We start from the raw sequence: 20,512 nt of genomic DNA on the forward strand, positions 1-20,512 counted from the left end.
TGCCTCGTTTTTCTTGTTTTCAATTTTTTTTCAATTTCTTGCTTAGAAAGCATTCTTCATATCCCAAATCGCCAGCCATGGCAAGCCCCACGTCCGGCTACTCGTGCGCAAACCCCCTGTCCCTTTCCGATGCGGTCTGGCTAATCTCCGTGCAGCATAAACGTCAATGACCCCGGCTTGATTTCGCTGGTCAACAAGCTTCAAGATGTCTTTTCCACAGTCGGTGTATGTATATCTACTCAGACGTTACTGCTCAATTGTGATTCCAAGGACACCATGTGTGCTGATACTGTCGCTCGCTTCTAGGTACAAAACCCGATCGATCTGCCTCAAATCGCCGTTGTCGGATCACAGTCTAGTGGAAAGAGTTCAGTGCTAGAGAATATCGTCGGCCGGGATTTGTATGTTGGTTATTTTGGGGGGCTTGCGCGGCCCTATCCACACACACCTTCGGTGGCGGGGCATGCGACACCTCGTCAACAATAATTGCTAACCAAGTTTTTGCCTTGTAGCTTACCTCGTGGCTCTGGAATCGTGACTCGGAGACCTCTTATCCTACAACTGATTAATAAATCTCCCACCACGAATGGTGAGGCCAAGTTGGAGACAACGGACAGCGAGTCCAACGTTAACGAGTATGGTGAATTCCTGCACCTCCCCGGGGAGAAGTTCTTCGACTTCAACAAGATTCGGGATGAGATCGTGCGTGAAACGGAAACCAAGGTTGGAAAGAATGCCGGAATCTCGCCCTCCCCGATCAACCTTCGCATCTACTCCCCCAATGTCTTGACCTTGACCCTCGTCGATCTGCCTGGTTTGACCAAGGTACCCGTCGGAGACCAACCGAAGGATATCGAGAAGCAGATCCGTGACATGGTTCTCAAGTATATCAGCAAGCCCAACGCAATCATCCTAGCAGTCACTTCGGCCAACCAGGATCTTGCCAACTCCGATGGTTTGAAGCTAGCACGTGAGGTGGACCCAGAGGGTCAGCGCACTATCGGTGTATTGAGTAAAGTTGATCTTATGGACGATGGAACCGATGTGGTGGATATTCTCGCTGGACGAATTATCCCCTTGCGCCTGGGTTATGTGCCAGTGGTCAACCGTGGTCAGCGTGACATTGAGAACAAGAAACTCATTGCTCAAGCCCTAGAGAACGAAAAGAACTTCTTCGAAAACCACAAGGCATACCGCAATAAGGCTTCCTACTGCGGTACGCCATATCTGGCACGGAAACTGAACTTGGTATCGGCTAGCCCCAAATTGTCTCAGAGACCTTGGAACTAACAGACCTCCTCTTTCCAGATCCTCATGATGCACATCAAGCAAACCCTACCCGATATCAAGGCCCGCATTTCCACCTCCCTCCAGAAATACACTGCTGAGCTAGCGCAACTAGGTGACTCTATGCTTGGCAACAGCGCCAATATTATCCTGAACATCATTACTGAATTCAGCAACGAGTACCGTACAGTCTTGGAGGGAAATAACCAGGAGTTGTCCAGCGTTGAGCTGTCAGGTGGTGCACGTATCTCCTTTGTCTTCCACGAACTCTACTCGAATGGTGTCAAGGCTGTCGATCCCTTTGACCTCGTGAAGGACATTGACATTCGGACCATCCTTTACAACTCGTCTGGTTCCTCACCCGCCCTTTTTGTCGGCACCACCGCCTTTGAATTGATCGTCAAGCAACAGATTAGGCGACTGGAAGAGCCCAGCTTGAAATGTATCTCACTCGTTTACGACGAGTTGGTGCGCATCCTGAGCCAGCTCTTGACTAAGCAGCTGTTCCGCCGCTATCCCATGCTGAAGGAGAAGTTCCACACGGTCGTCATTTCCTTCTTCAAGAAGTGCCTTGAGCCCACCAACAAGCTGGTTAAGGACTTGATCAACATGGAATCCACCTACGTCAACACTGGCCACCCCGATTTCCTGAACGGACACCGCGCCATGACCATCGTCAACGAGCGTCAGGCAGCCGCCAAGCCTACACAGGTCGACCCCAAGACCGGCAAGCCTCTCCTCCCAGCCCGTGCCCAGAGTCCCTCGCTCGACACCACCGGAGAGGCTACCAACAACAGTGGGTTCTTCGGCAGCTTCTGGGCTTCCAAGAACAAGAAGAAGATGGCCCTCATGGAGGCTCCCCCCACAACTCTCAAGGCTTCCGCTAGCTTGTCTGAGCGTGAAGCCACCGAGGTCGAGGTTATCAGTAAGTGAACCAGCCTCTGCAAACTCCTCGTAGTATTTCACTAACACTCAAGCAGAACTTCTGATTACCTCCTACTTCAACATTGTCAAGCGCACAATGATCGACATGGTCCCCAAGGCGGTTATGTACACCCTTGTCCAGTATGTCCCATCTATTCAACCCCCTGACCCCAATACTCAAACATGCTAACAAGTGATCCCCCTAGATTTACCAAGGATGAGATGCAACGCGAACTTCTGGAGAACATGTACCGCACCAACGAATTCGACGAACTTCTCAAGGAGAGTGATTACACCACCCGCCGACGAAAGGAATGCCAACAGATGGTCGAGAGTCTGGGTCGCGCCAGCGAGATCGTCAGCCAAGTCCAGTGATGACATTGTGGGCTTGATCACCAGACGATTCATCCAGAGGAATAAAGTATGCCGTTGACCGCTGCGTTGGTGAAGTTGGGCTCCTCACATCTCTTTGTGATTTTTGCAACACGCTCCGAACATCTTGACTATACTTCCTACTTGCTTTGCTATTCGTACCATCCCTTGGTTAGCGACTTGTTCTGTTGGTCCTTATTTAGATGTTGATCTGGGGTTTGGGGTTCAAATTTCGGATGTGCGTCCTTGGCGATCGTCCTCCTTGATTGCGATGAGAGAGGGGGGGGCTCTTCACTTCGTCCTGCTGCGTGTTTTCTCATGTTTTTCCCAATTTGAGAGCTCTATACCGTTTTCCTTTCTTATGGCTGGGTCTGTTGTCTGTGTTCGCGGACTTCTTGCCTTGGACGCCCGGATGATTGTATCAATTAATGATTCTGTCTCTGCTTTATGACTTAGCTTAGAATTCACATTTGACTTTTCAATTTTTTTCTCCCGTTCATTTGCGTTGCAGATCAAACGCTGGCTACAAAAAATGTAGGCACGAGATGGCAACGTTACCATTTGAGATGTCAGCTAGTGCCAATGCGGCCTCTCCATGACGATGTTGAAGATTTGAACATCCGAAAAAGGAATCCCAGTGAGCCGATTTCTAGACAATACTACTTGTCTACATGATATGCGAGGTGAAAAAGTGAGGATGAAGATGATGTTCTTCATTTTGTACTTCTACAGATTTGGGGTGCAGAAGTGCTCTCAAATATACAATAAACCCGGAAAGAACTTCCAGTATAAACAAAACAAATCGAACCAACCTCCCAAGCACATCACGACGGCCAAATAGATGTTAAACTCCATGGAAGCAAACTTCGAGCTGAGATTCGAAGGTTCAGCTGAGCCGGCGCAAGGTGCAAGTGTTGGATGATGCAGACAAATTATCCGAGTCCTAAGGATGTCAAAACAAAGCCCATACATGTCTTCTCTAGTTCATTTTTTCCATATCCTCTATATCCATCCTCCTAGTCCAGATGTTGGGTTATGGGATTTAACAATTGCCAAGTTAGTCCATGCTGGATGAGTTTCTCTTCCAAGGTGACGCGCTTGCATTCGATGGTTACATGACCTTCTGCCAATGGTATCTTCAAAGGTGTGGATGATTCTTGGGCTTGTTGCTATCATACCTTGCAAGTGATTTCTTAAATTCTTCTTGATAGCTTTTGTTTTCTGGCTTTTGTGGAATGTGGCTGTCCTGTTGCAACCTGTTTATAGAACAATGTTGCCAGCCTGCAGTGGTGACGAGTGGTGTGGTCAAGGCGTATGTCTGTTTGCTCTTCTTTTGTTGTTGTTGTTTTAATTTTAATCCTCTTTGTCTTTTTTTGGGAGTTCGTCTGGGTATCGATGTGTTGTTGTTGTGGATGTGGATGTGGGGTGGTTGATGTGGTTGATCGTTTTTCTTTTTTTTTTTTTTCTTTTTTTTTCTTTTTTTTTCTTTTTCTTTTTTGAACTGAGTGTATGGATCTTCTTAGATGAGTTCTCTTGGAAGGCAAGAGGGGTTTGTTGCGCAGAGACATTTTGTCACGGGTAGCGAGATCAATGGATGGCCTCGAGCTGGAGATAGTGCGGTGGCAGCCATGAAGAACTTACCAGCGGAGACATGGAGCCAGCCGTAATTAGCTATGGTGGATATGACAGCAAATGATGCAAAGCCGTGAAAGGTGGTATGGATGACTGTGACGGGAAGACTTCTTTTAGCAACATATGATGAAGTGGGGTAGAAAGACATACGGTTATCATAGGTCACATCCATCGGAAGAAGAACCTCATGATGTCGATGTGGCAATTCAGGAGTGAAGAAAGATGTGCATTGGATATAGAATATGGCGCTCATGCACGGAAAATTAAGGTTGTGGCAGGCACACGCAAGAGGATGCGCGGTAGGCAGGCTGAAAACGATGAGAAATGGGATTTCTGTAATAGAAGACACCGAGGTGAACCTGTATCAGCCAATGGACCGGGTTGGTAAGATTTTCCACTCGTCATCGCAGAGCAAAAGGAACAGAGAGGTGGGGAGGGTTCTGATGCTGGAGTTCTTACCTGCATAGCTGCAAATATAACTGCAATCTGGGGTTGCTTTTTTTAGCTAATAGCTGGAGGCAGCATCATGTAAATGAAAGAGTGTTGAGGCAAGGAGGCCTTGTCAAGCAGCAGGGTGGTGTTTTGATTCAACATCTGCCGCAGTTAGTACTGAGAAATATCAACAAAAGGAATTTGTGAGCCGTGGTGGTCAGGGTAGAGGGGATGAGATAGAAAACGAGGAGAAAAGAGGGACAAAGTAAACATTCACAGAACGCGGGATAAGCAGTCTCATCCAATATTCTTGAGCGTTGAACAAGCTCTGAGCAGAAAGGCTCTCCAAAATCTGGAAGACAGGAGTGAACTTCTCACATTTCTAATTCAATCAGCTCTGTACCATGGACAGCTGTGGTTATGGAGATGATGTGGTGGTGGATGATGGAACAAGTGATTAAAGGTCAAAGGGGTGACAGCATATGTTGGAGGGAGGTGGGTTGTGGGGTGCAATGGCAACGAAGGAGGATACTCACCATGTGCGACAGAGATGCAAAACGAAAAGACATGATGGTGTTGGATCTGTGAGACAATTCCAAATTAGTGACTGAAGGGTGGGGACAGGTAGTAGGCAGACTTACCACAGTAGACATGATGAGTGTTAAGTTGACAGACGTGACATCGTGTCGCTGGCAGTCAGATCTGGTGGCAGACTTCATATCCAATGAACCTTGATGCAAGATATGATGCAAGATATGATGCAAGATATGATGCAAGATATGATGGAAGGTGCGATGTAATGGATGAGGTATTGATGAAAGACCCAAGGTGATAGTGGAATGAACTTGGAGTGGCGGAGCCCCAGATGGATGAGGGGGGGGTTGAAGAAAGGCAAGGATGGAAAGTCAAAAGAAGGAAGAAAACAAAGAGCAGGAGATGGGGGGGGGGGGGGGGGGGGGGGGTTGTTTATATAGGTGGCAGATCTACCGTTTGGGAAGGCACGATGGGAAACAATAGGACTCACCCAGTTGTTCAATATCACATGAGATGATACCCCCTCCACAGCTATCCCCGCATGTGACGCTCAAGGTCTGTTACATCTGAAGCCGTCGTCTTGTAGGCGCAAGAATGAATAACCGTATCTTGCAAACCAGTATTCAACAAAAACCAAGCGGTCCTTTTTTTTTCAGAATTGAGCCCACCTGCACTTCGAAATACACGTCAGTCTTGTTCAAAATAAGTGTACTCTTGAGATCTATAGAAGTGCCCCGGGGCTGCAGATAAGCTCCTGACGCTAGACTGTGTTCGGAGTAGCGTATCCGCCAGTCATGCGGCTAGCCTCCCGAGGTTTCACCAACAACATCCTGGGTGTTGACATTGTCGAATCACCTTTCTTCGTAAATATCTTGGCGCACCACTTTATTAGTTATGAGTTTATTTGCTATTCCCTTTAATGTTCTATTCGATAGAGCGATGATACCAGGCCCAAAGTACAAGGTGAAATTCCGAAACGAAGCCTCCATACAGGGAACTAGGGCAGTATCACAAAAAGAAAGAGACAATTAGTTCAGTTGACTACTGTCTAATTCCGCCTGGTATGCCGATAAACATAATGCCAATCCACCTTCTTCAAGTCCTCTCGCACCTTGTAATTCCTCTCAGCAGCCTCAATGGCCCCCACGTCCACATCGGCAACGATGAATCCATCTTCAGTCCCCATCTTAGCGATCGGCCCCACCAGTGGAAGGGTAATCTGCGACAAGCCTAAGAAATCCTCCGATGGCCCAGCAGCGTTGGCGAAGACAACACCACAGGTATTCTCAAAGCAACGTGATGTTATGGTCGACTCGAGGAACAGGGCTTCAGAATCTGGGTTATACGCGCGGGCCTCGAGGGAGGCGTCGTGAGGGGTCCCTGGAAGAAATTTCACTAAGATCAGACACCACATACCCGTACAAGTTAGGAGGAATCCATCTCACAGTATGTAGGCGCAATCACAATCTGTGCCCCGTCGACGATCAGTTCCCGGAATGCCTCGGGGAAAGCCAGATCCCAGCAGATCAGTATCCCCACGCGGCCAATCGGGGTATCGATGGCCACATGGGGCTCTAGGCCTGAGGAGGTGAGGTGGGGTCGTTCCGGATGCCATATGTTCTTCTTGCGGTAGGAGCCGAGCACAGTACCATCGTTTGAGATAAAATAGGCTGTATTGTAGAACAGGGTTGATTGGTCGGACCCTGTGTGTGTTTCGATGATTGTACCCGGTACGATGCAGATTTGCAGATCTTTGGCCAGGCTTTGATACTTTGCTAGGTACTGGGCAGATTGGCCGGCTTGGACTGCCCAAAGGGGGTCTGTGGGGACCATGCCGCTGAGATGGTATCTGATTATCTTGAATCAGGAAGTGTTCCTTTGTTTTGGGGGAGCGATGAGTGTCGTTGGACAGAACGTCTAATAACATGGTTCTTACTCTGGGAGAACGGCCAACTCAGCGCCTTGGATAGCGGCCTCCGTGATGTATTCGCATGCTTTCGTATGATTGTACTCAATGTCAAGCTCCTAGGATAATATAAGCAAATCTGATTCCAACGGGATTGCACATCTTCCGTGGTTCAAAGGTTGAGCATGGGCAAATTCGATGCACACCCACTTTAATATGCCACTGAATTACGGAAAGACGATATGTAGGGGCCATGATATGTCAATTGCACATGTGCGAGAAGTTGAATATAAAGAAGAAAGAAAGAACGACGGGGAATTAATTGCGATTGAGAGATATCCACCTATAACCCCAATTTGAAGTTGGAGAAATTGGGGTCGATGACTTCAACAACGCAACCCCGACCCCACTCCAATTAAATTGTCAACGTTAGCAACACAGTGGGCTTTGGGAACCACAGGTGACCGAAATTGTATCCGGAGTTAAGTGGTCTATAGAGAATCAATCTGAGAAAACTCAAGATTACGTGCAAGCTCAAGTTCATACCTCTTAATTTTTTTTTTAAAAAAAAAGATCGAGTTTCCCCCTTCCATCACACCTTATTAGTGTCTGCCCTATAAACTCTCCCCGAAGAACACCAAGTCCACTTTCACTATCTATACATATATATTTAGTAAGCTCATAGTCCGAGTTTGATGCCTTAAAGTCAAGCTGGATCCGTCGCTGAGTGTGGCGACATACAAAGTGCCCGGAGAGCAGCCCTCCGTAACACGGGAACCCCCGAGTTGTGTATCAAGACCCCAGTTTCCTTGCTTGGATCTCGATCTCGAATCCAGTACTCGAAAATGTAAGAATCTTTGATTTCATTTTTGTGTAGCAGATTTATGCCCACTTCTAAGCACATCTGTGAGGGCCGTATGGTAAAAAGGGGTCGAAAGCTTAAAATGACATGTGCAATCTTCTCTAATCCAAATCTTCTCCGGACTGGCCCCATCTCTTGTTCGATAAAAAGTTCAACTTGCGCTGTGGTGCCAAAATTGTGCGGCATAAAAGACCCTGGGCGCTTCCCCATTCCAGCACGAATAGTGTGGAGCATCATCCGGTCGATGGATGGTCCAAAGTGGGAAAAGCACGCTATACTTCCGGAAATATGATGTGCAGAGATATGCCGAGGAACTAACATTGTCGTGTTGAAAACTGTAACATGTTAAAGCTAGTCGATTTGAGGTGTATGTGCCCAGCAGAGTCTGAACCTGGCCGTCAATCTCATCGCAACGCCCATCGAATAATACAGAAAAAGGGTCCATTATATTCATGGATGAACCAAAAGCCGGAATGGCAACGCGTTTGATCTACGGGGTACCTCTTTTAAATAATAGGCGAGTGTGGGGCGGGTGCACTTGGAAAACAATGAGAAGTGTTGATTTGATATAGGCAGCCCAAAGGGGGAATTGGCTACTTTGAGTCAGGGAGGAAAAGAATGGAGCATGACAGATTGATAAACTAGACGGTGTCTCTTGCAACATGGAAATGAAGTGGAATCTCATAGAAAGAGGGACAATTTGGCATATGTTGACATTGTGGCTTTCTCGGTGGTAATTCAGGCCAGTCCATAAGCCTGGGTTGACATGAGTCGATTCCAGATGCCGGTGCCAAGATTTACGACTCATTCAGACCTATTTGTATAGGTAGAAGTAGTAGGTACCAACGTCACCGAAGGAGCTAGTGTCCATGGCGCCAGCAACGAGGTTCTCATTAACATAGCGGAAGTGATCAATGATAGGGTGCTTGTCATAGATCATAGCGGTTGACACAATACCACGGAAACGAACCTCACGGACCTGCACGATGTCAAAATTTGCATCATTCTTGAAATCAAGTGGATTTACTTACGATAGCATGGCCCCAGTTCTCATCGCATACACGCTTTCCATCCTTTAACACAACAATAGGGTCGACGCGCTCGGTATCGTGGAACGTCTTTCCAACCCAGTTCATAGCCAAAAGCTGGGTGTGGCCTGGGTGGCCGGTGTCGAAGCTTCCACCCTTCCATTCTCCACGGAGGAAATCGACGGGAAGAGCTGAAAGCTTGTTATAAACAGCCTCGATGTCGGTTTCATTCAACTTGCTGTTTTTTGCAACTAGGGCAGCAAACTGATCCTGTGGGGTGCTAGAATACAAAGGTAAGTACGGGGATCAAGTACGATTAAGAATAATGACGGTGGTATGTATACCTTGTGGACATATTGTAAAGATATTTAATGATTGGTATAAAATGAAAATTTCTTCTGCCAGAAGGATTGGTCCCGTAATTTATAGTCACGGAGCTTGCCCTAAGTCCGTCTATATTCGAGTCCTCATCATGGTGTCATGTCCTGGCCCCCAGAATAACTACCGGGTGCCGGTTTTAACGAATCCTCGTTTCAACAAATCAATTCTGGTACTTCAATTAATACGCTGTGCTCCGTAGTTGTAACTTAAATTTCTTAATTTTATTCAAACTGAGGGTTTGCCACGTAATCTTCAACCACCTTTTTTTACCAATTTAAATGCCTTGCCGAACAATCGTAACCTCCTAGAAAGTGGCCCTAGGGTAGTGATATTAGGAACTTTCGAAGTTTCAATTTGTGTGTAAACTAGAAGTACTACACCATGTATCGACCACCCAAATTAGACAAAGATTTCACCGTGTTTCAATCAATTTGTTAGAGCCCGACTTTGCTTAACTCCGTACAGAGACTGGACACAAGTTTCTACACCTGACCCCACAACCCAGTTATTACATAATATACTGCCGACCAAAACCCCCCATGAATACAAATTGCATGACGCATGTCTCCCGCTTTACGTAGGCGGTATAGATCTCAAAGTGGCGGTGAGCTGAGTGGGGCTCTAGCGGACGTAGAAACATGTCTCCACTGACTGTAAGGTACTCCGTCCCCGGAGTACCTTGTGCCCGCTTCCACGGGCCGCGGGCCGGCTAGAAACCCGATGCCGTGGGACAGAGCCTTCGGGTTGACAAAGTGCGCAGTCACATGATGCCGGATGATTAAGATTAGGTGCAGCACGCTAGGTCGGATCAAGCAAAGCTCCTTGAAGTATAAAATTGTTCATTGCATGCCGATCACGATGTTATTCTGAGTTAGTTACTAGCTGATCTCTACTTGCAATACGGCAAGCTATGATTGAGACAATGTCGGATACCATCATCATTCCCAAGCAACACCGAGCTATCATTTATGACCAGCCCGGAACGGTTTCGACGAAAGTTGTAATGGTTGATACTCCAGAGCCGGGAGTTGGAGAAGTCCTCATCAGGCTGTAATTGTCTCCTTTTCTACTTTTTAAGACCCGAGTGTTTATGGATAGCCTCTGACACTTTTAAAAGCACGCATTCAGGTGTCTGCCATTCCGACTATGGTATCATGACCAACTCAGTATGTGGAATCATTGTCAGCCTGGAAAAAAAAAAGATAACTGACCGGTTCATTTTCAGTGGAGCTATCTCCCTGATACCGAGACAGGACAAGTTGGTGGACACGAGGGCGTTGGTAAGGTCGCAAAGTTGGGACCAGGATGTGAAAAATCCGGTCTCAATGTAGGGGACCGTGTTGGAGTCAAATGGCTTGCTTCGACTTGCGGGAGCTGCGGTAAGTCACCATGAAAATCCACTGTACTTGACATGCATCACTAATATCGATCCAAAGTGATGTGTTACTCGGGCATGGAAACCACGTGTCCCAAGTCTACAATTTCTGGGTTCCGTACTCCAGGCACTTTCCAAGAATTCGTTCTAGGACCTGCCAACTATGTGACCCCTATTCCAGATGGCCTCGAGTCTGCGAATGCTGCGCCAATGCTTTGTGCGGGTCTCACCATCTACTCGGCCTTGAAACGCAGTGAGGCAAAGCCAGGGGATTTCGTCATAGTTTCTGGTGCTGGGGGAGGATTGGGCCATGTTGCCGTCCAGCTCGGCAGTCGAGGATTGGGGTTCCGAATCATTGCTATTGACCGTGTGTCCAAGAAAGACTTGGTTATGAAGTCGGGTGCGGAGCATTTTGTGGACATGGACGAATTTTCCGATAACGAGTCGCTTGTGAATCATGTATTGGAGTTGTCGGGTGGCCTTGGAGCTCACGCTGCTATCGTCTGCCCCGCCGATAACAAGGCATATGAAACTGAGCTGTTGATGCTCCGCCCGAATGGTGCTCTTGTTTGTGTTGGAGTCCCTGAAGGCCAAATGCAGGCTATTGCTTCGGCAAATCCCGCCGTGATTATCTTTAAACAGCTGAAGATCAAAGGCTCTGCAGTTGGAACCCGGGAAGAAGCTATCAAAACCCTGGACTTTGCAGCTCGCGGGATCATTGACCCGCATGTCACTGTCGCGAACATGGAAGATCTTACTGGTGTCTTCCACAAGATGCATGGCGGTGGTCTCAAGGGCCGCGTTGTTATCGACATGTCTTAGGTCCGGACCGCTGCTTCTGTTCTCTGAGCCTCAATTTCTCTCCGTTCTTCGGTGTTGGTTTTATCGCAGAAGTATTGTGTTACGGTTCATTTGAAAGAACAAACCCATGATCGAACTTTTTTTGTACAAGAAATAGAATGATAAGGGAAAAATGATATCTCTGTGACCACAATGGCGTTTTGTTATTTCTCAAAATTATTGAGAATCCCCAGTCTGTCCGCGGCTTTGCATCACCTCTGAACCAGTCCCTGGAGACATCAATATCATCATTTCTTGCCAATTCCACATGGGGGGAATAGAAAATTGCAAGCTTTCCGTTACATCACTTTGGGGGTTTGACATGCAATAGTTTTCGGAGGTTTCGAAGGCCATTTGAGGGTCGCTGGATCCTGATACTCCGGCGAATGCTTGATGAGGGCTCGTTAAATCTCTCGACAAGTCGTTGTTGAGGAGAGAAACACCGGCCTTCTCTTGTTCCAAAGGCGGACGGTTATGGCCAGTGGGTGCCTTACGTGAAACCTGTCTGGCTGCACCTTCAAAATCCGAGCATAGAGAAACAAGGTAATCAACATATGTGCCCTGTTCTTGAGCCGTGATATTTTTCAGAAACTGGACGACCTGGTGAATCAAATAAATATCCGCAGTGGTATCTTGGTGTGGGTGTGTGAGGATATGGGCGAAGAGCGTTGCGACCACAGCAGCAGGGAAGTATACAACACTCCTTGCACGCTGGTTAGCATTTGCTTCAATTGCCTCCAGAATAAAACACAGAATTGGGCATACCATGTAAACGATAAACCAAACTTTTCAACATGTTCCAACAGGTCTACCGCAGACCTCGCAGCTGTAAGTGATCCGGAAATACAGTGCTCCATTTCTGGAATCGAGTTCGGACTGGCATTTCCAATCATCTCCACCTCAATTAGTCGCTTGGCATGCAGGCAGATTTGATGCAGTTGGGCGTAACAGCAGTGGTACGCAAAGTGCAACCTTAAGATGCACTGATAGAAGAAATTTTGCCCGGCAGAAAATTTGGGTTGTGGTTGAAGCTCAATGGGGATGCATTTCTTCCAATCAAGAAGTGCAGCTTCGCAGTCCTTCACCTCCTTGATCAAATCTTGCCCCGATTTTTGAGTCGCAGTTGTAGTGTACAGCCGACAATAAATATCTCGCTGTAATAGAGAGAATCGGGCGTAAGCTCGCAGGTAATTTACTTCAATACCGTCGAGTTGAACGAGACCCAGCCCATCATGCGGAAGCTCCGTTGGCAGCACGGTGTTGAAGTCATTGGTATCTTGGGCTGCTGGCCGACCGGTCTTGTGACAAATATCGGCATCAACGATAAAAGCAATCCAAAATGTTCTGTTTCTTTCCTCGATTTCGGCGTGATCTAGGCCATATGTATGAGATCTGTGCAGCCCGATGGACTGGGCAAGCCGCATTGCTGCTGCCGCAAATGTAAAAAGTGGTTGAGGGTCTGGGGTTTCATGAAAGAACATGGCCAACCCGAGTAGTCCCTGGACAGCGAGAATATCTGCAGCCCTCATAAGGAGCTCCACCACAACATTCAAAGCATTTCTGATGTGCCCGAATGACTTTTTCCAATCTTCGCTTCCATCAATTGCCTTCTGTGCTCTCGCCTTGTAAGACAGGCCCAGAATGACATTGAAAGCTGCCCACCAAGAGGAACTTGATTCAGGATTCCATGAATATTGTCTTTGGAGTAGCTTGTCGAGCCGCGACTCCGTGAAGAGAGGCAATGCTTTGTTATAGCTATTGAAATATTCACTCATCAATTGCCTCGCAATCTCCTTTGGGGGAAGAGGCTGCGAGGTACGTTTTTCAAACCCATCTTGAAGTATATTAGGGATCCAGTTGTGTAATTGCCATTGCTGCACGCCATTCATTCCAGCGTTTCGACATCGTTCAGACCCTGTCTGATTTTCCACCCACCAAGCACCCAGGGGGGAGACGAGAGAAAGTCCAGAGGAAGTACCTAAGATGGATGGTCATTTTTATGGTCAGTTTCCATCCCGCATGACATGAAGGTAAAAAGATCGTCTTTGACAATTCCAAGTTAAAAAATGCAGAATTTCATTTAGAGCAAGGGGAACAACTAGCTGCATGTAGACTCACCGAAGAATTGCATTCGTCCATTTTGTGCAGTAAGAACATACGACGTTTGGTCATCACTGGGGCTCTCTTCGGTAGTTGGCATAGTAGGAGGAACACGAGAGATCGAATCCCATGATCCTTCGTCATCCGGGCGATTGCAAGAACTAGGTGCCCTTGAGTTGAAACTGGGATCATCCATAGGGTCGGCTAGGAACTCTTGGTTCAACTTATCTGAGACACCACGCACTTGTAGGTTTCTCTCCATTAATCCTATGCGTTCCTCCAGCTCTCGATAGACATGCCTATCCATAATTTCCGTTAAAAATCCGAGAATGACAATTCAATTACACAGTGAAGATAGTACTCATTGGGAGGGCGAGGGTGTCTAACGGTGCCCGGGAAGGTACAGGGCAGGTTGAACGTGTCGCAGGGCGAGCACTTTGGCTTTCTTCCATCGCATTTAGTCTTCTTCCGCCTGCAAGTGGTACAGGCCTGATGGTCTGTCAGCAAAATTGCGTGAACTCACTTCACTCTCAGTGGAGACATTGAGCTAGAGCTGGATTACGCTTACCAACTTTGTGCGGCGAGGCTCCATAATGTCAGTCGGCCTTCTCTCGGTTTTAACCTTTGAATCTATCTGCAGGGAGATACAAGGGTTTGTTTTGTGTCATTAATGTGGTAGCAATAGCAGCACCAATCAAACGATGGTTGGGGGGAGGACAGCTCCTAATCGTGGGGGTTGATTTCTTCGGCAGCGGCCGGACTAAGTGGCAAATCCTAATTCCAACCGTAGTTTTGTTTGCCTGGAGACACAAAGGACGCCAATCAAAGTGGCCCACATCTCACCGCATTTTCTCTCTCCATCTCAAGTACGGAGTAGACAAGGTGATGGTGACAGAAATGCATGTTGTTGCAGTAAGGGGAGGAAGACGGTTCCTTCAATGGTTTGAACAAGCGTTTTTTTACCAGTCACCATACAAAGCCCTGTAACCGTGGCTTTTTCAGACCTCGGTTCTAAGTCCACGTTTTTTTTTAAAAAAAAAATCTAACCTTCGATTTTAAAATCCAAGTCGATTGTCAAAAAAAAAAAAGGCAAGAAAATTAAAAGCATGATGTACGATAAACTACTACAAAGGCTAATCAACAGCTAATCGACAGAAACGTTCATTGATGAGATGTAAATGAGGAAAACTTCGGTTTGGTTGTGTTTTGGGGTGCGCAGCTGGCTTCCCTACATTACCTAGGTGCCTTGTGGGGTTCCAATTGATGGGGGTCTTGCTAATGCTGGGCCAGGTTAGCCACCTTTAAATTGGTTACAGCAACCCCCATCAACTGGGTGCCCCTTATTTTTGTACATTCATGTAAGTGTTGTAGCGATATCAGATCAACGGCATGATGTTCAATGACTCTTTGTCGTGATATAATCTTGGAAGAGACCCTCAGGGTAGGGCGTTACATGGTGCTGCATCATGAATCAAAAGGCAGGCTTGCTGTCTCGATCAAAGTTTTTCAATCTCTGGAGCGTAAGCTTTATTCATTACGAACTTTGACAGTTGTAAATACGTTATGGAGACCGAAGAGGACTACGAAAAAAAAACCATGTACATTACGGTCGGAAGAACATTCTTCTGAATTTGTTGGGACATTTTCTTGCGTTGACAATCCGGTTAGTGTTGGGATAGTTTGTCTCAAGGTCACTATCGGTAAGTTTAAGCCTGAAGCGTCAACCGGTATGAATGGAGGACTACTTGGGAAAGGGGCTCAAAAACAGCTTCATCCAGGTGAATTAGGCTTTAGACTTTACTGTAAGCCTAACTAGATATGGTTAGATTAGGGTTGTGCGCCTGAAGGCCGCAAGGAAGGTTATTGGATGGTGCAGTCTGTGGCTGAGTGGGCTTGGCTTAGACTTAAAGCTGCATTTTCAGTTACAATTCGAGACATTAGGGCATTGGGTAATGGTCCTAGACACTGACATCGGTCCTCCGTTTAACAAAGATGGAGCACCTCGGCCAGATGGCTAGCTACATGGGAATAATATTGGGTAGCCCATGTCAAAGCCCATTTTTACCTCAAAGCTTGTTTTCAGAGCTTATCTCTGCCGAGCGTTGGAAACTATTGGAGGCCAGGCTCCCTTGCCCCGCCTGCACTGTGCAGCCGCTCCTACGACATTGCTACCAATCAAAGAGTATACATGTATCGAAGGGATCAGTTCCCAGAAGGCTTGGAAATCAGCACTATCGATAGGTTGAAGATTTCTCGTAAAAAAAAAACATCAGGCTATCTAGAAATAACAAAGTGTGTGGAACGAGGCAAGATCGGTGAATAGAGAAAATTTGTACATAGACCTAGATAGTCGTAGCACATGCGACCTTGGTAGTGACTGTTAGACACTGTAATTGCCAGATATCTTGGAACCAGACACCTGTAATTATGGACAACTTACAGAACCAACTGAGGTTGCATCGAGTAATGCTGAGATGGACCAAACGGGCCAAACAACGATAGCTCCAAGGTAAACCATCCGAAGGTGAATCTGAAGTTCGACTAGATCTTGCACACTATCTATTCACCAGATCTTCGCACCATTCCAAAATAGCCGGCCAAAAAAAGGTGGCTCTAGGAAATTGAGAAGTTCCAATCATTGTGAAAAAGAATCTTATGCTGCTACATTGGCAGCGAATCGTAACATCTTTCACTTGGGAGTAAGGAATGGCATAGATACTCCGGGCATACTATTAGCATCTAGAAAAGATCATCCCTTTAAAGTCAAGAATGTCGGGCCGCCCGTGCCGCCTAGTTTCTCCTCTTCTAAGGGTGCAGATGTGCCCCTCGCATCTCTCGGATATGTTCAAACTCCCGTCGACAGCTTTCAGCAAGAATGTAAGAAGGCGTGAGACATGTCGAAAAGATAGTTGAAGAAAATGCAATATCCTTCCACTGCCAAGGATTGGGCGTCTGTCCTATCGAAGATGGAGAATGCAGGTCGCAACGGGCCAATAATAAGCAGTAGATGGTGATATTTCGGCAGCCCTAACACCACAGGGGTAATTCTGCTAGGAACGGGCCACGACATGGCTGGAATGAAAAGTGGGCCAATCTACGGAGTACGGAGTGGAACATCCCTAAGTAGGCATTAGGCAACTGCATAATCTTGAGATGGGCTAGTTGCAGGGTTTGGGATGTAGAAGTTGCCAACATAAAGTGATATACACATGCCAATGTGCCCTACGAAGATGCAAATGCAATTCAGGGATGTTACCTTGATCGTACATGCGGCAAGGCCGAGTAGTGAATCCTTTTTTTTCCAAGTAAAACCTTATCGGAAATGGAGTTCCAAGGGACGAATCCACTGCAGCTCTTTGTTTTATTTACTTTTATAAAATCTCTCGGTTTCGTCGTTTTCTTCTAGTGCATCTATGTTTTGACATCTTGTTTCGTTTTCTATTTTTCACCTCAACAAAACTCACCCCAGTGTAATTTACAATACCAAAGCCCTAAAAGAATTACACTTTTGCTTCGCCACAAACCCCGATGAAACAGAACACAAAGGATCGGCAGACCACGTTTAATGTGGCAGTTGACAATACAATACCGTAATGTAATATTCCCGCATGCGTGATTTTCCAATCGCAGCTATTACCAGGTTTTTTCTTTGTTCGAGTCTCAGATTTTCTACCTTTGTCCCCATTCCTCTCTTCTTTTCTTCCCTCCGTTATGCTCTCGATCATCTCTACGCACAATTGTGGCTCAATGCCACGCGGCTAAGAGTGGCGCCCCCGTGGTCTCTTCCTGCACGAGTCCAAGCACTCCGCTCGGTAGCGATCGACGGGACCACATGTATGCCGCGCGAAAAGAAAGTCGAGATGGAAAAAGCTAATAAGACAATAGGTTGGAAAAATTCCCTTCTTTTCGAGAGCAACCTATCTCGACATCCTCCCCTCCGCGGCCTGTGCCCGTGGTCTCCGCTCGGCAACGACGGTTATCTGGCCGCACTCCGTTCAACATGTTCTCGGCATTGCTTCGCCGGGTGACAACCTATAAAGAAAAGGTCCCGTTTTTAAACGAACTGCACCTTAATTTCATTTTCCTCCACTATGCCTATATCATGGCCTGGGCTATCATTGGCTCCATCATTCTTTATCCCGGTGGCAACATCAGCTACATCGATGCCCTTTTCCAATCCGCCGGCGCCGCCACCCAGAGTGGGTTGAACTCCGTCGACATCAATCGCCTCTGGCTATATCAGCAAATTGTTCTATATCTGATGACGTCTCTGTGCACGCCGATCTTCATCCACAGCGCCCTGGTATTCATTCGATTATATTGGTTCGAGAAGCGCTTCCAACATGTGGTCCGAGACGCTCGTGCGATGCGACGGACCCGATCCCGCATGGAAACGGTGACCGATGATGGGGACAGCGATAATATCAATATCAACCGTGCGGAGCATGGAGTCAGCGGTCGACCCATTGTGGTATTACGGGATGATTCAGGGGATGCCCGAGACGGTCGGTTGACAGATCCGGGTAACAAGAACATTAATTCCGGCATCCACACACCGGAAGCCCGAGAGAGCAGTGTCGACTCCAGCACCGAGGGAACAGACACGAGCATCGAACCTCGTTTTGGCCTCGGTAGCTTGAAGGTGCCAACCCATTTGAACCCTGAACACCACATCGCCTTCTTGGAGAAGCAGCGGAAGGACAAAGGAGCTCTGCGCATTCCGAGTCCCCGGGAGTATGATCGTGGTGGTGCACCTGAGGCTTTGGAAGAAGACGTGGAAGACGTGGAAGATGTGGAACAGGAGGGTGAGCAGGCTCAGCACTCCAGTGACCATTACGACCAGGACGACCAACAAAGCCCCGGTGCACACCCCGAGGAGCTCGATCAGCTTGGCCCACTTGAAGGACCACACATCACCATTAACGAACCAGATATTTCACGAAACCGTGCACGCGGGAATACGTTCCCTCGTCTGGAAACTCGTCCCACTTTCCGGGAGACTAAAGATGGGAATGAAACTACCACTCTTGCCGCTACGAACACGAGGAACACCTTCAGGGGGGTGTTCCGATCTCTGACTCAAGAGCGTGACCTCAACACTCAGCCGTATCTCAGTTGGAATGCTACAGTGGCTCGGAACTCCAACTTCGTCGATTTGACTGAGGAGCAGCGTGATGAGTTGGGCGGTATTGAATACCGTGCACTCAAGACGTTAGCCGTCGTTCTCATCACCTACTACGTCGGGTTTCATCTCATCGGCATGATTAGCATGGTCGGTTGGATCATGACAGAGGACAAATGGGGGGATATTGTCCGGGCGGATGGAGTAGGGCGGCCGTGGTGGGGAATCTTTACCGCCGCGTCTGCCTTCAACGATTTGGGTTTCACCTTGACACCAGACTCGATGTACTCCTTCCAGAGGGCCGTTTTCCCGTTGCTGATGCTAGCGTTTTTAATTATCATTGGCAATACCGCCTTCCCCTGCATGCTTCGTTTGATGATCTGGGCTCTTTCGAAATTCACTCGCCAGGGCACCGCGCTATGGGAAGAGTTGAAGTTTCTTCTGGATCATCCCCGTCGATGCTTCACCCTATTGTTCCCTCGTAATGCCACTTGGTGGCTGTTTGCGATTCTCATCGCATTGAACGGCATAGATATGATCTTCTTTGTCATCTTGGATGTAAGTTTGGGATCTCTTTCCTTTCACGTAACTTTCGCTGACCATGATGTTGTAGCTCAACGATTCTGCTGTCACTGCACTGCCGCCCGGTATACGAGTCGTGGACGGCTTCTTCCAAGCCGCTGCCACACGAACAGCCGGTTTTGGAATCATCAGTCTTTCCGAACTTCACCCCGCCATCCAGGTTTCCTATTTGGTCATGATGTATATCTCCGTCTTTCCTATTGCTATCTCCATGCGTCGAACCAATGTCTACGAAGAGAAGAGCTTGGGAATTTATGATGCCACAGATGAGGATCACGACGAAGATTCCAACGCCCCCACCTACATCGGAGCTCACTTGCGACGCCAACTGAGTTTCGATTTGTGGTATGTCTTTTTGGGTATGTTTATCATCGCCATTGCGGAAGGATCAAAGTTGCAGAACCAGAGCGATCACTCCTTCCAGCTGTTCACTGTTCTGTTTGAAGTTGTTTCGGCATACGGTACTGTAGGTCTGTCGTTTGGATACCCCAATGTCAACACCTCCTTCTCGGCGCAGTTCAATGTAGTCTCCAAGTTGGTGATCATTGCCATGCAAGTCCGTGGTCGCCACCGTGGCCTGCCTTACGCGCTTGATCGCGCTGTCCTTCTCCCCTCCGACGCCCTCAATCGACATGAGGCCGAAGAGGGAGAGCGTCGCATGCGCCGTCGCGCATCTAACCTCAGTGGTGGCGGGTCTTTCGCCCAATCGCAATCGCGTACCTTATCTCAGGCAAGGAACGATGCCGGTCTATCTTCGGGTATGGAAACGCACGACTGGCAGACCCAACCTTCTCCGAATGCAGACTCTCTGGTACATCGTTCTTCAACTGTCCGATCTAATCGATAGAAAATGGGCGGGACCTATGAGATTTTTGTAACTATAGAGGCTTGACGTGCTACATACGTGCCCTGGTGGTTCAATCTTAATTACATCGTCCACATAATTATGGAAATATGAGATTGCTCTCATATCATTTTGACCAAAATACGTTTTCAATGGCTCTTGTCCTGCCTTCCTTACCTAACTGTAGAGATGGCATTTTGACTACTATAACAGCTCTAGGTCATCGTGTCCTAAACAGAGCGCAGAGATTGGTAAGGAACTAACTCTGGTACTCTATTTGATAGTTGGCGT

The 20,512-nt window shown here is 47.5% G+C and overlaps 7 protein-coding genes across 7 annotated transcripts; 3 read left to right on the forward strand and 4 right to left on the reverse strand.

Moving 5' to 3' along the window:
- Positions 1-77: 77 nt before the first annotated feature.
- On the forward strand, positions 78-2,586 carry Pdw03_7503 (Vacuolar dynamin-like GTPase VpsA, putative; the record flags this gene model as incomplete). Its single annotated transcript, XM_014678332.1, has 7 exons — positions 78-103; positions 156-225; positions 307-401; positions 513-1,248; positions 1,309-2,212; positions 2,268-2,352; positions 2,418-2,586. The coding sequence occupies 7 exons, from the start codon at positions 78-80 to the stop codon at positions 2,584-2,586; spliced, it is 2,085 nt and encodes a 694-aa protein (XP_014533818.1).
- A 1,516-nt stretch (positions 2,587-4,102) lies between these two features.
- On the reverse strand, positions 4,103-4,387 carry Pdw03_7504 (uncharacterized protein; the record flags this gene model as incomplete). Its single annotated transcript, XM_066101675.1, has 2 exons — positions 4,103-4,308; positions 4,366-4,387. 2 exons carry the CDS (start codon positions 4,385-4,387, stop codon positions 4,103-4,105), a joined length of 228 nt encoding a protein of 75 aa, XP_065956758.1.
- A 1,842-nt stretch (positions 4,388-6,229) lies between these two features.
- Pdw03_7505 (Nitrilase/cyanide hydratase and apolipoprotein N-acyltransferase) lies at positions 6,230-7,342 on the reverse strand (the record flags this gene model as incomplete). Its single annotated transcript, XM_014678331.2, has 4 exons — positions 6,230-6,561; positions 6,627-7,030; positions 7,118-7,206; positions 7,298-7,342. The coding sequence occupies 4 exons, from the start codon at positions 7,340-7,342 to the stop codon at positions 6,230-6,232; spliced, it is 870 nt and encodes a 289-aa protein (XP_014533817.2).
- Positions 7,343-8,763: 1,421 nt separating this feature from the next.
- Positions 8,764-9,332, reverse strand: Pdw03_7506 (putative transcription factor cmr1 protein; the record flags this gene model as incomplete). Its single annotated transcript, XM_014678330.1, has 3 exons — positions 8,764-8,928; positions 8,981-9,257; positions 9,322-9,332. The coding sequence occupies 3 exons, from the start codon at positions 9,330-9,332 to the stop codon at positions 8,764-8,766; spliced, it is 453 nt and encodes a 150-aa protein (XP_014533816.1).
- A 948-nt stretch (positions 9,333-10,280) lies between these two features.
- On the forward strand, positions 10,281-11,555 carry Pdw03_7507 (Alcohol dehydrogenase II; the record flags this gene model as incomplete). Its single annotated transcript, XM_014678329.2, has 4 exons — positions 10,281-10,408; positions 10,476-10,524; positions 10,584-10,737; positions 10,795-11,555. 4 exons carry the CDS (start codon positions 10,281-10,283, stop codon positions 11,553-11,555), a joined length of 1,092 nt encoding a protein of 363 aa, XP_014533815.2.
- Positions 11,556-11,750: 195 nt separating this feature from the next.
- On the reverse strand, positions 11,751-14,265 carry Pdw03_7508 (fungal-specific transcription factor domain-containing protein; the record flags this gene model as incomplete). Its single annotated transcript, XM_066101676.1, has 5 exons — positions 11,751-12,276; positions 12,339-13,551; positions 13,692-13,972; positions 14,035-14,162; positions 14,242-14,265. The coding sequence occupies 5 exons, from the start codon at positions 14,263-14,265 to the stop codon at positions 11,751-11,753; spliced, it is 2,172 nt and encodes a 723-aa protein (XP_065956759.1).
- Positions 14,266-17,238: 2,973 nt separating this feature from the next.
- On the forward strand, positions 17,239-20,224 carry Pdw03_7509 (Potassium ion transporter (Trk1), putative; the record flags this gene model as incomplete). The annotated part of the gene is made up of 4 exons (XM_014678327.2): positions 17,239-17,268; positions 17,338-17,507; positions 17,559-19,353; positions 19,409-20,224. The coding sequence occupies 4 exons, from the start codon at positions 17,239-17,241 to the stop codon at positions 20,222-20,224; spliced, it is 2,811 nt and encodes a 936-aa protein (XP_014533813.2).
- Between the last annotated feature and the right edge of the window lie 288 nt (positions 20,225-20,512).

The sequence above is a fragment of the Penicillium digitatum genome, chromosome 2, assembly GCF_016767815.1.
Source record: "Penicillium digitatum chromosome 2, complete sequence".
NCBI classification, from domain to species: domain Eukaryota; kingdom Fungi; phylum Ascomycota; class Eurotiomycetes; order Eurotiales; family Aspergillaceae; genus Penicillium; species Penicillium digitatum.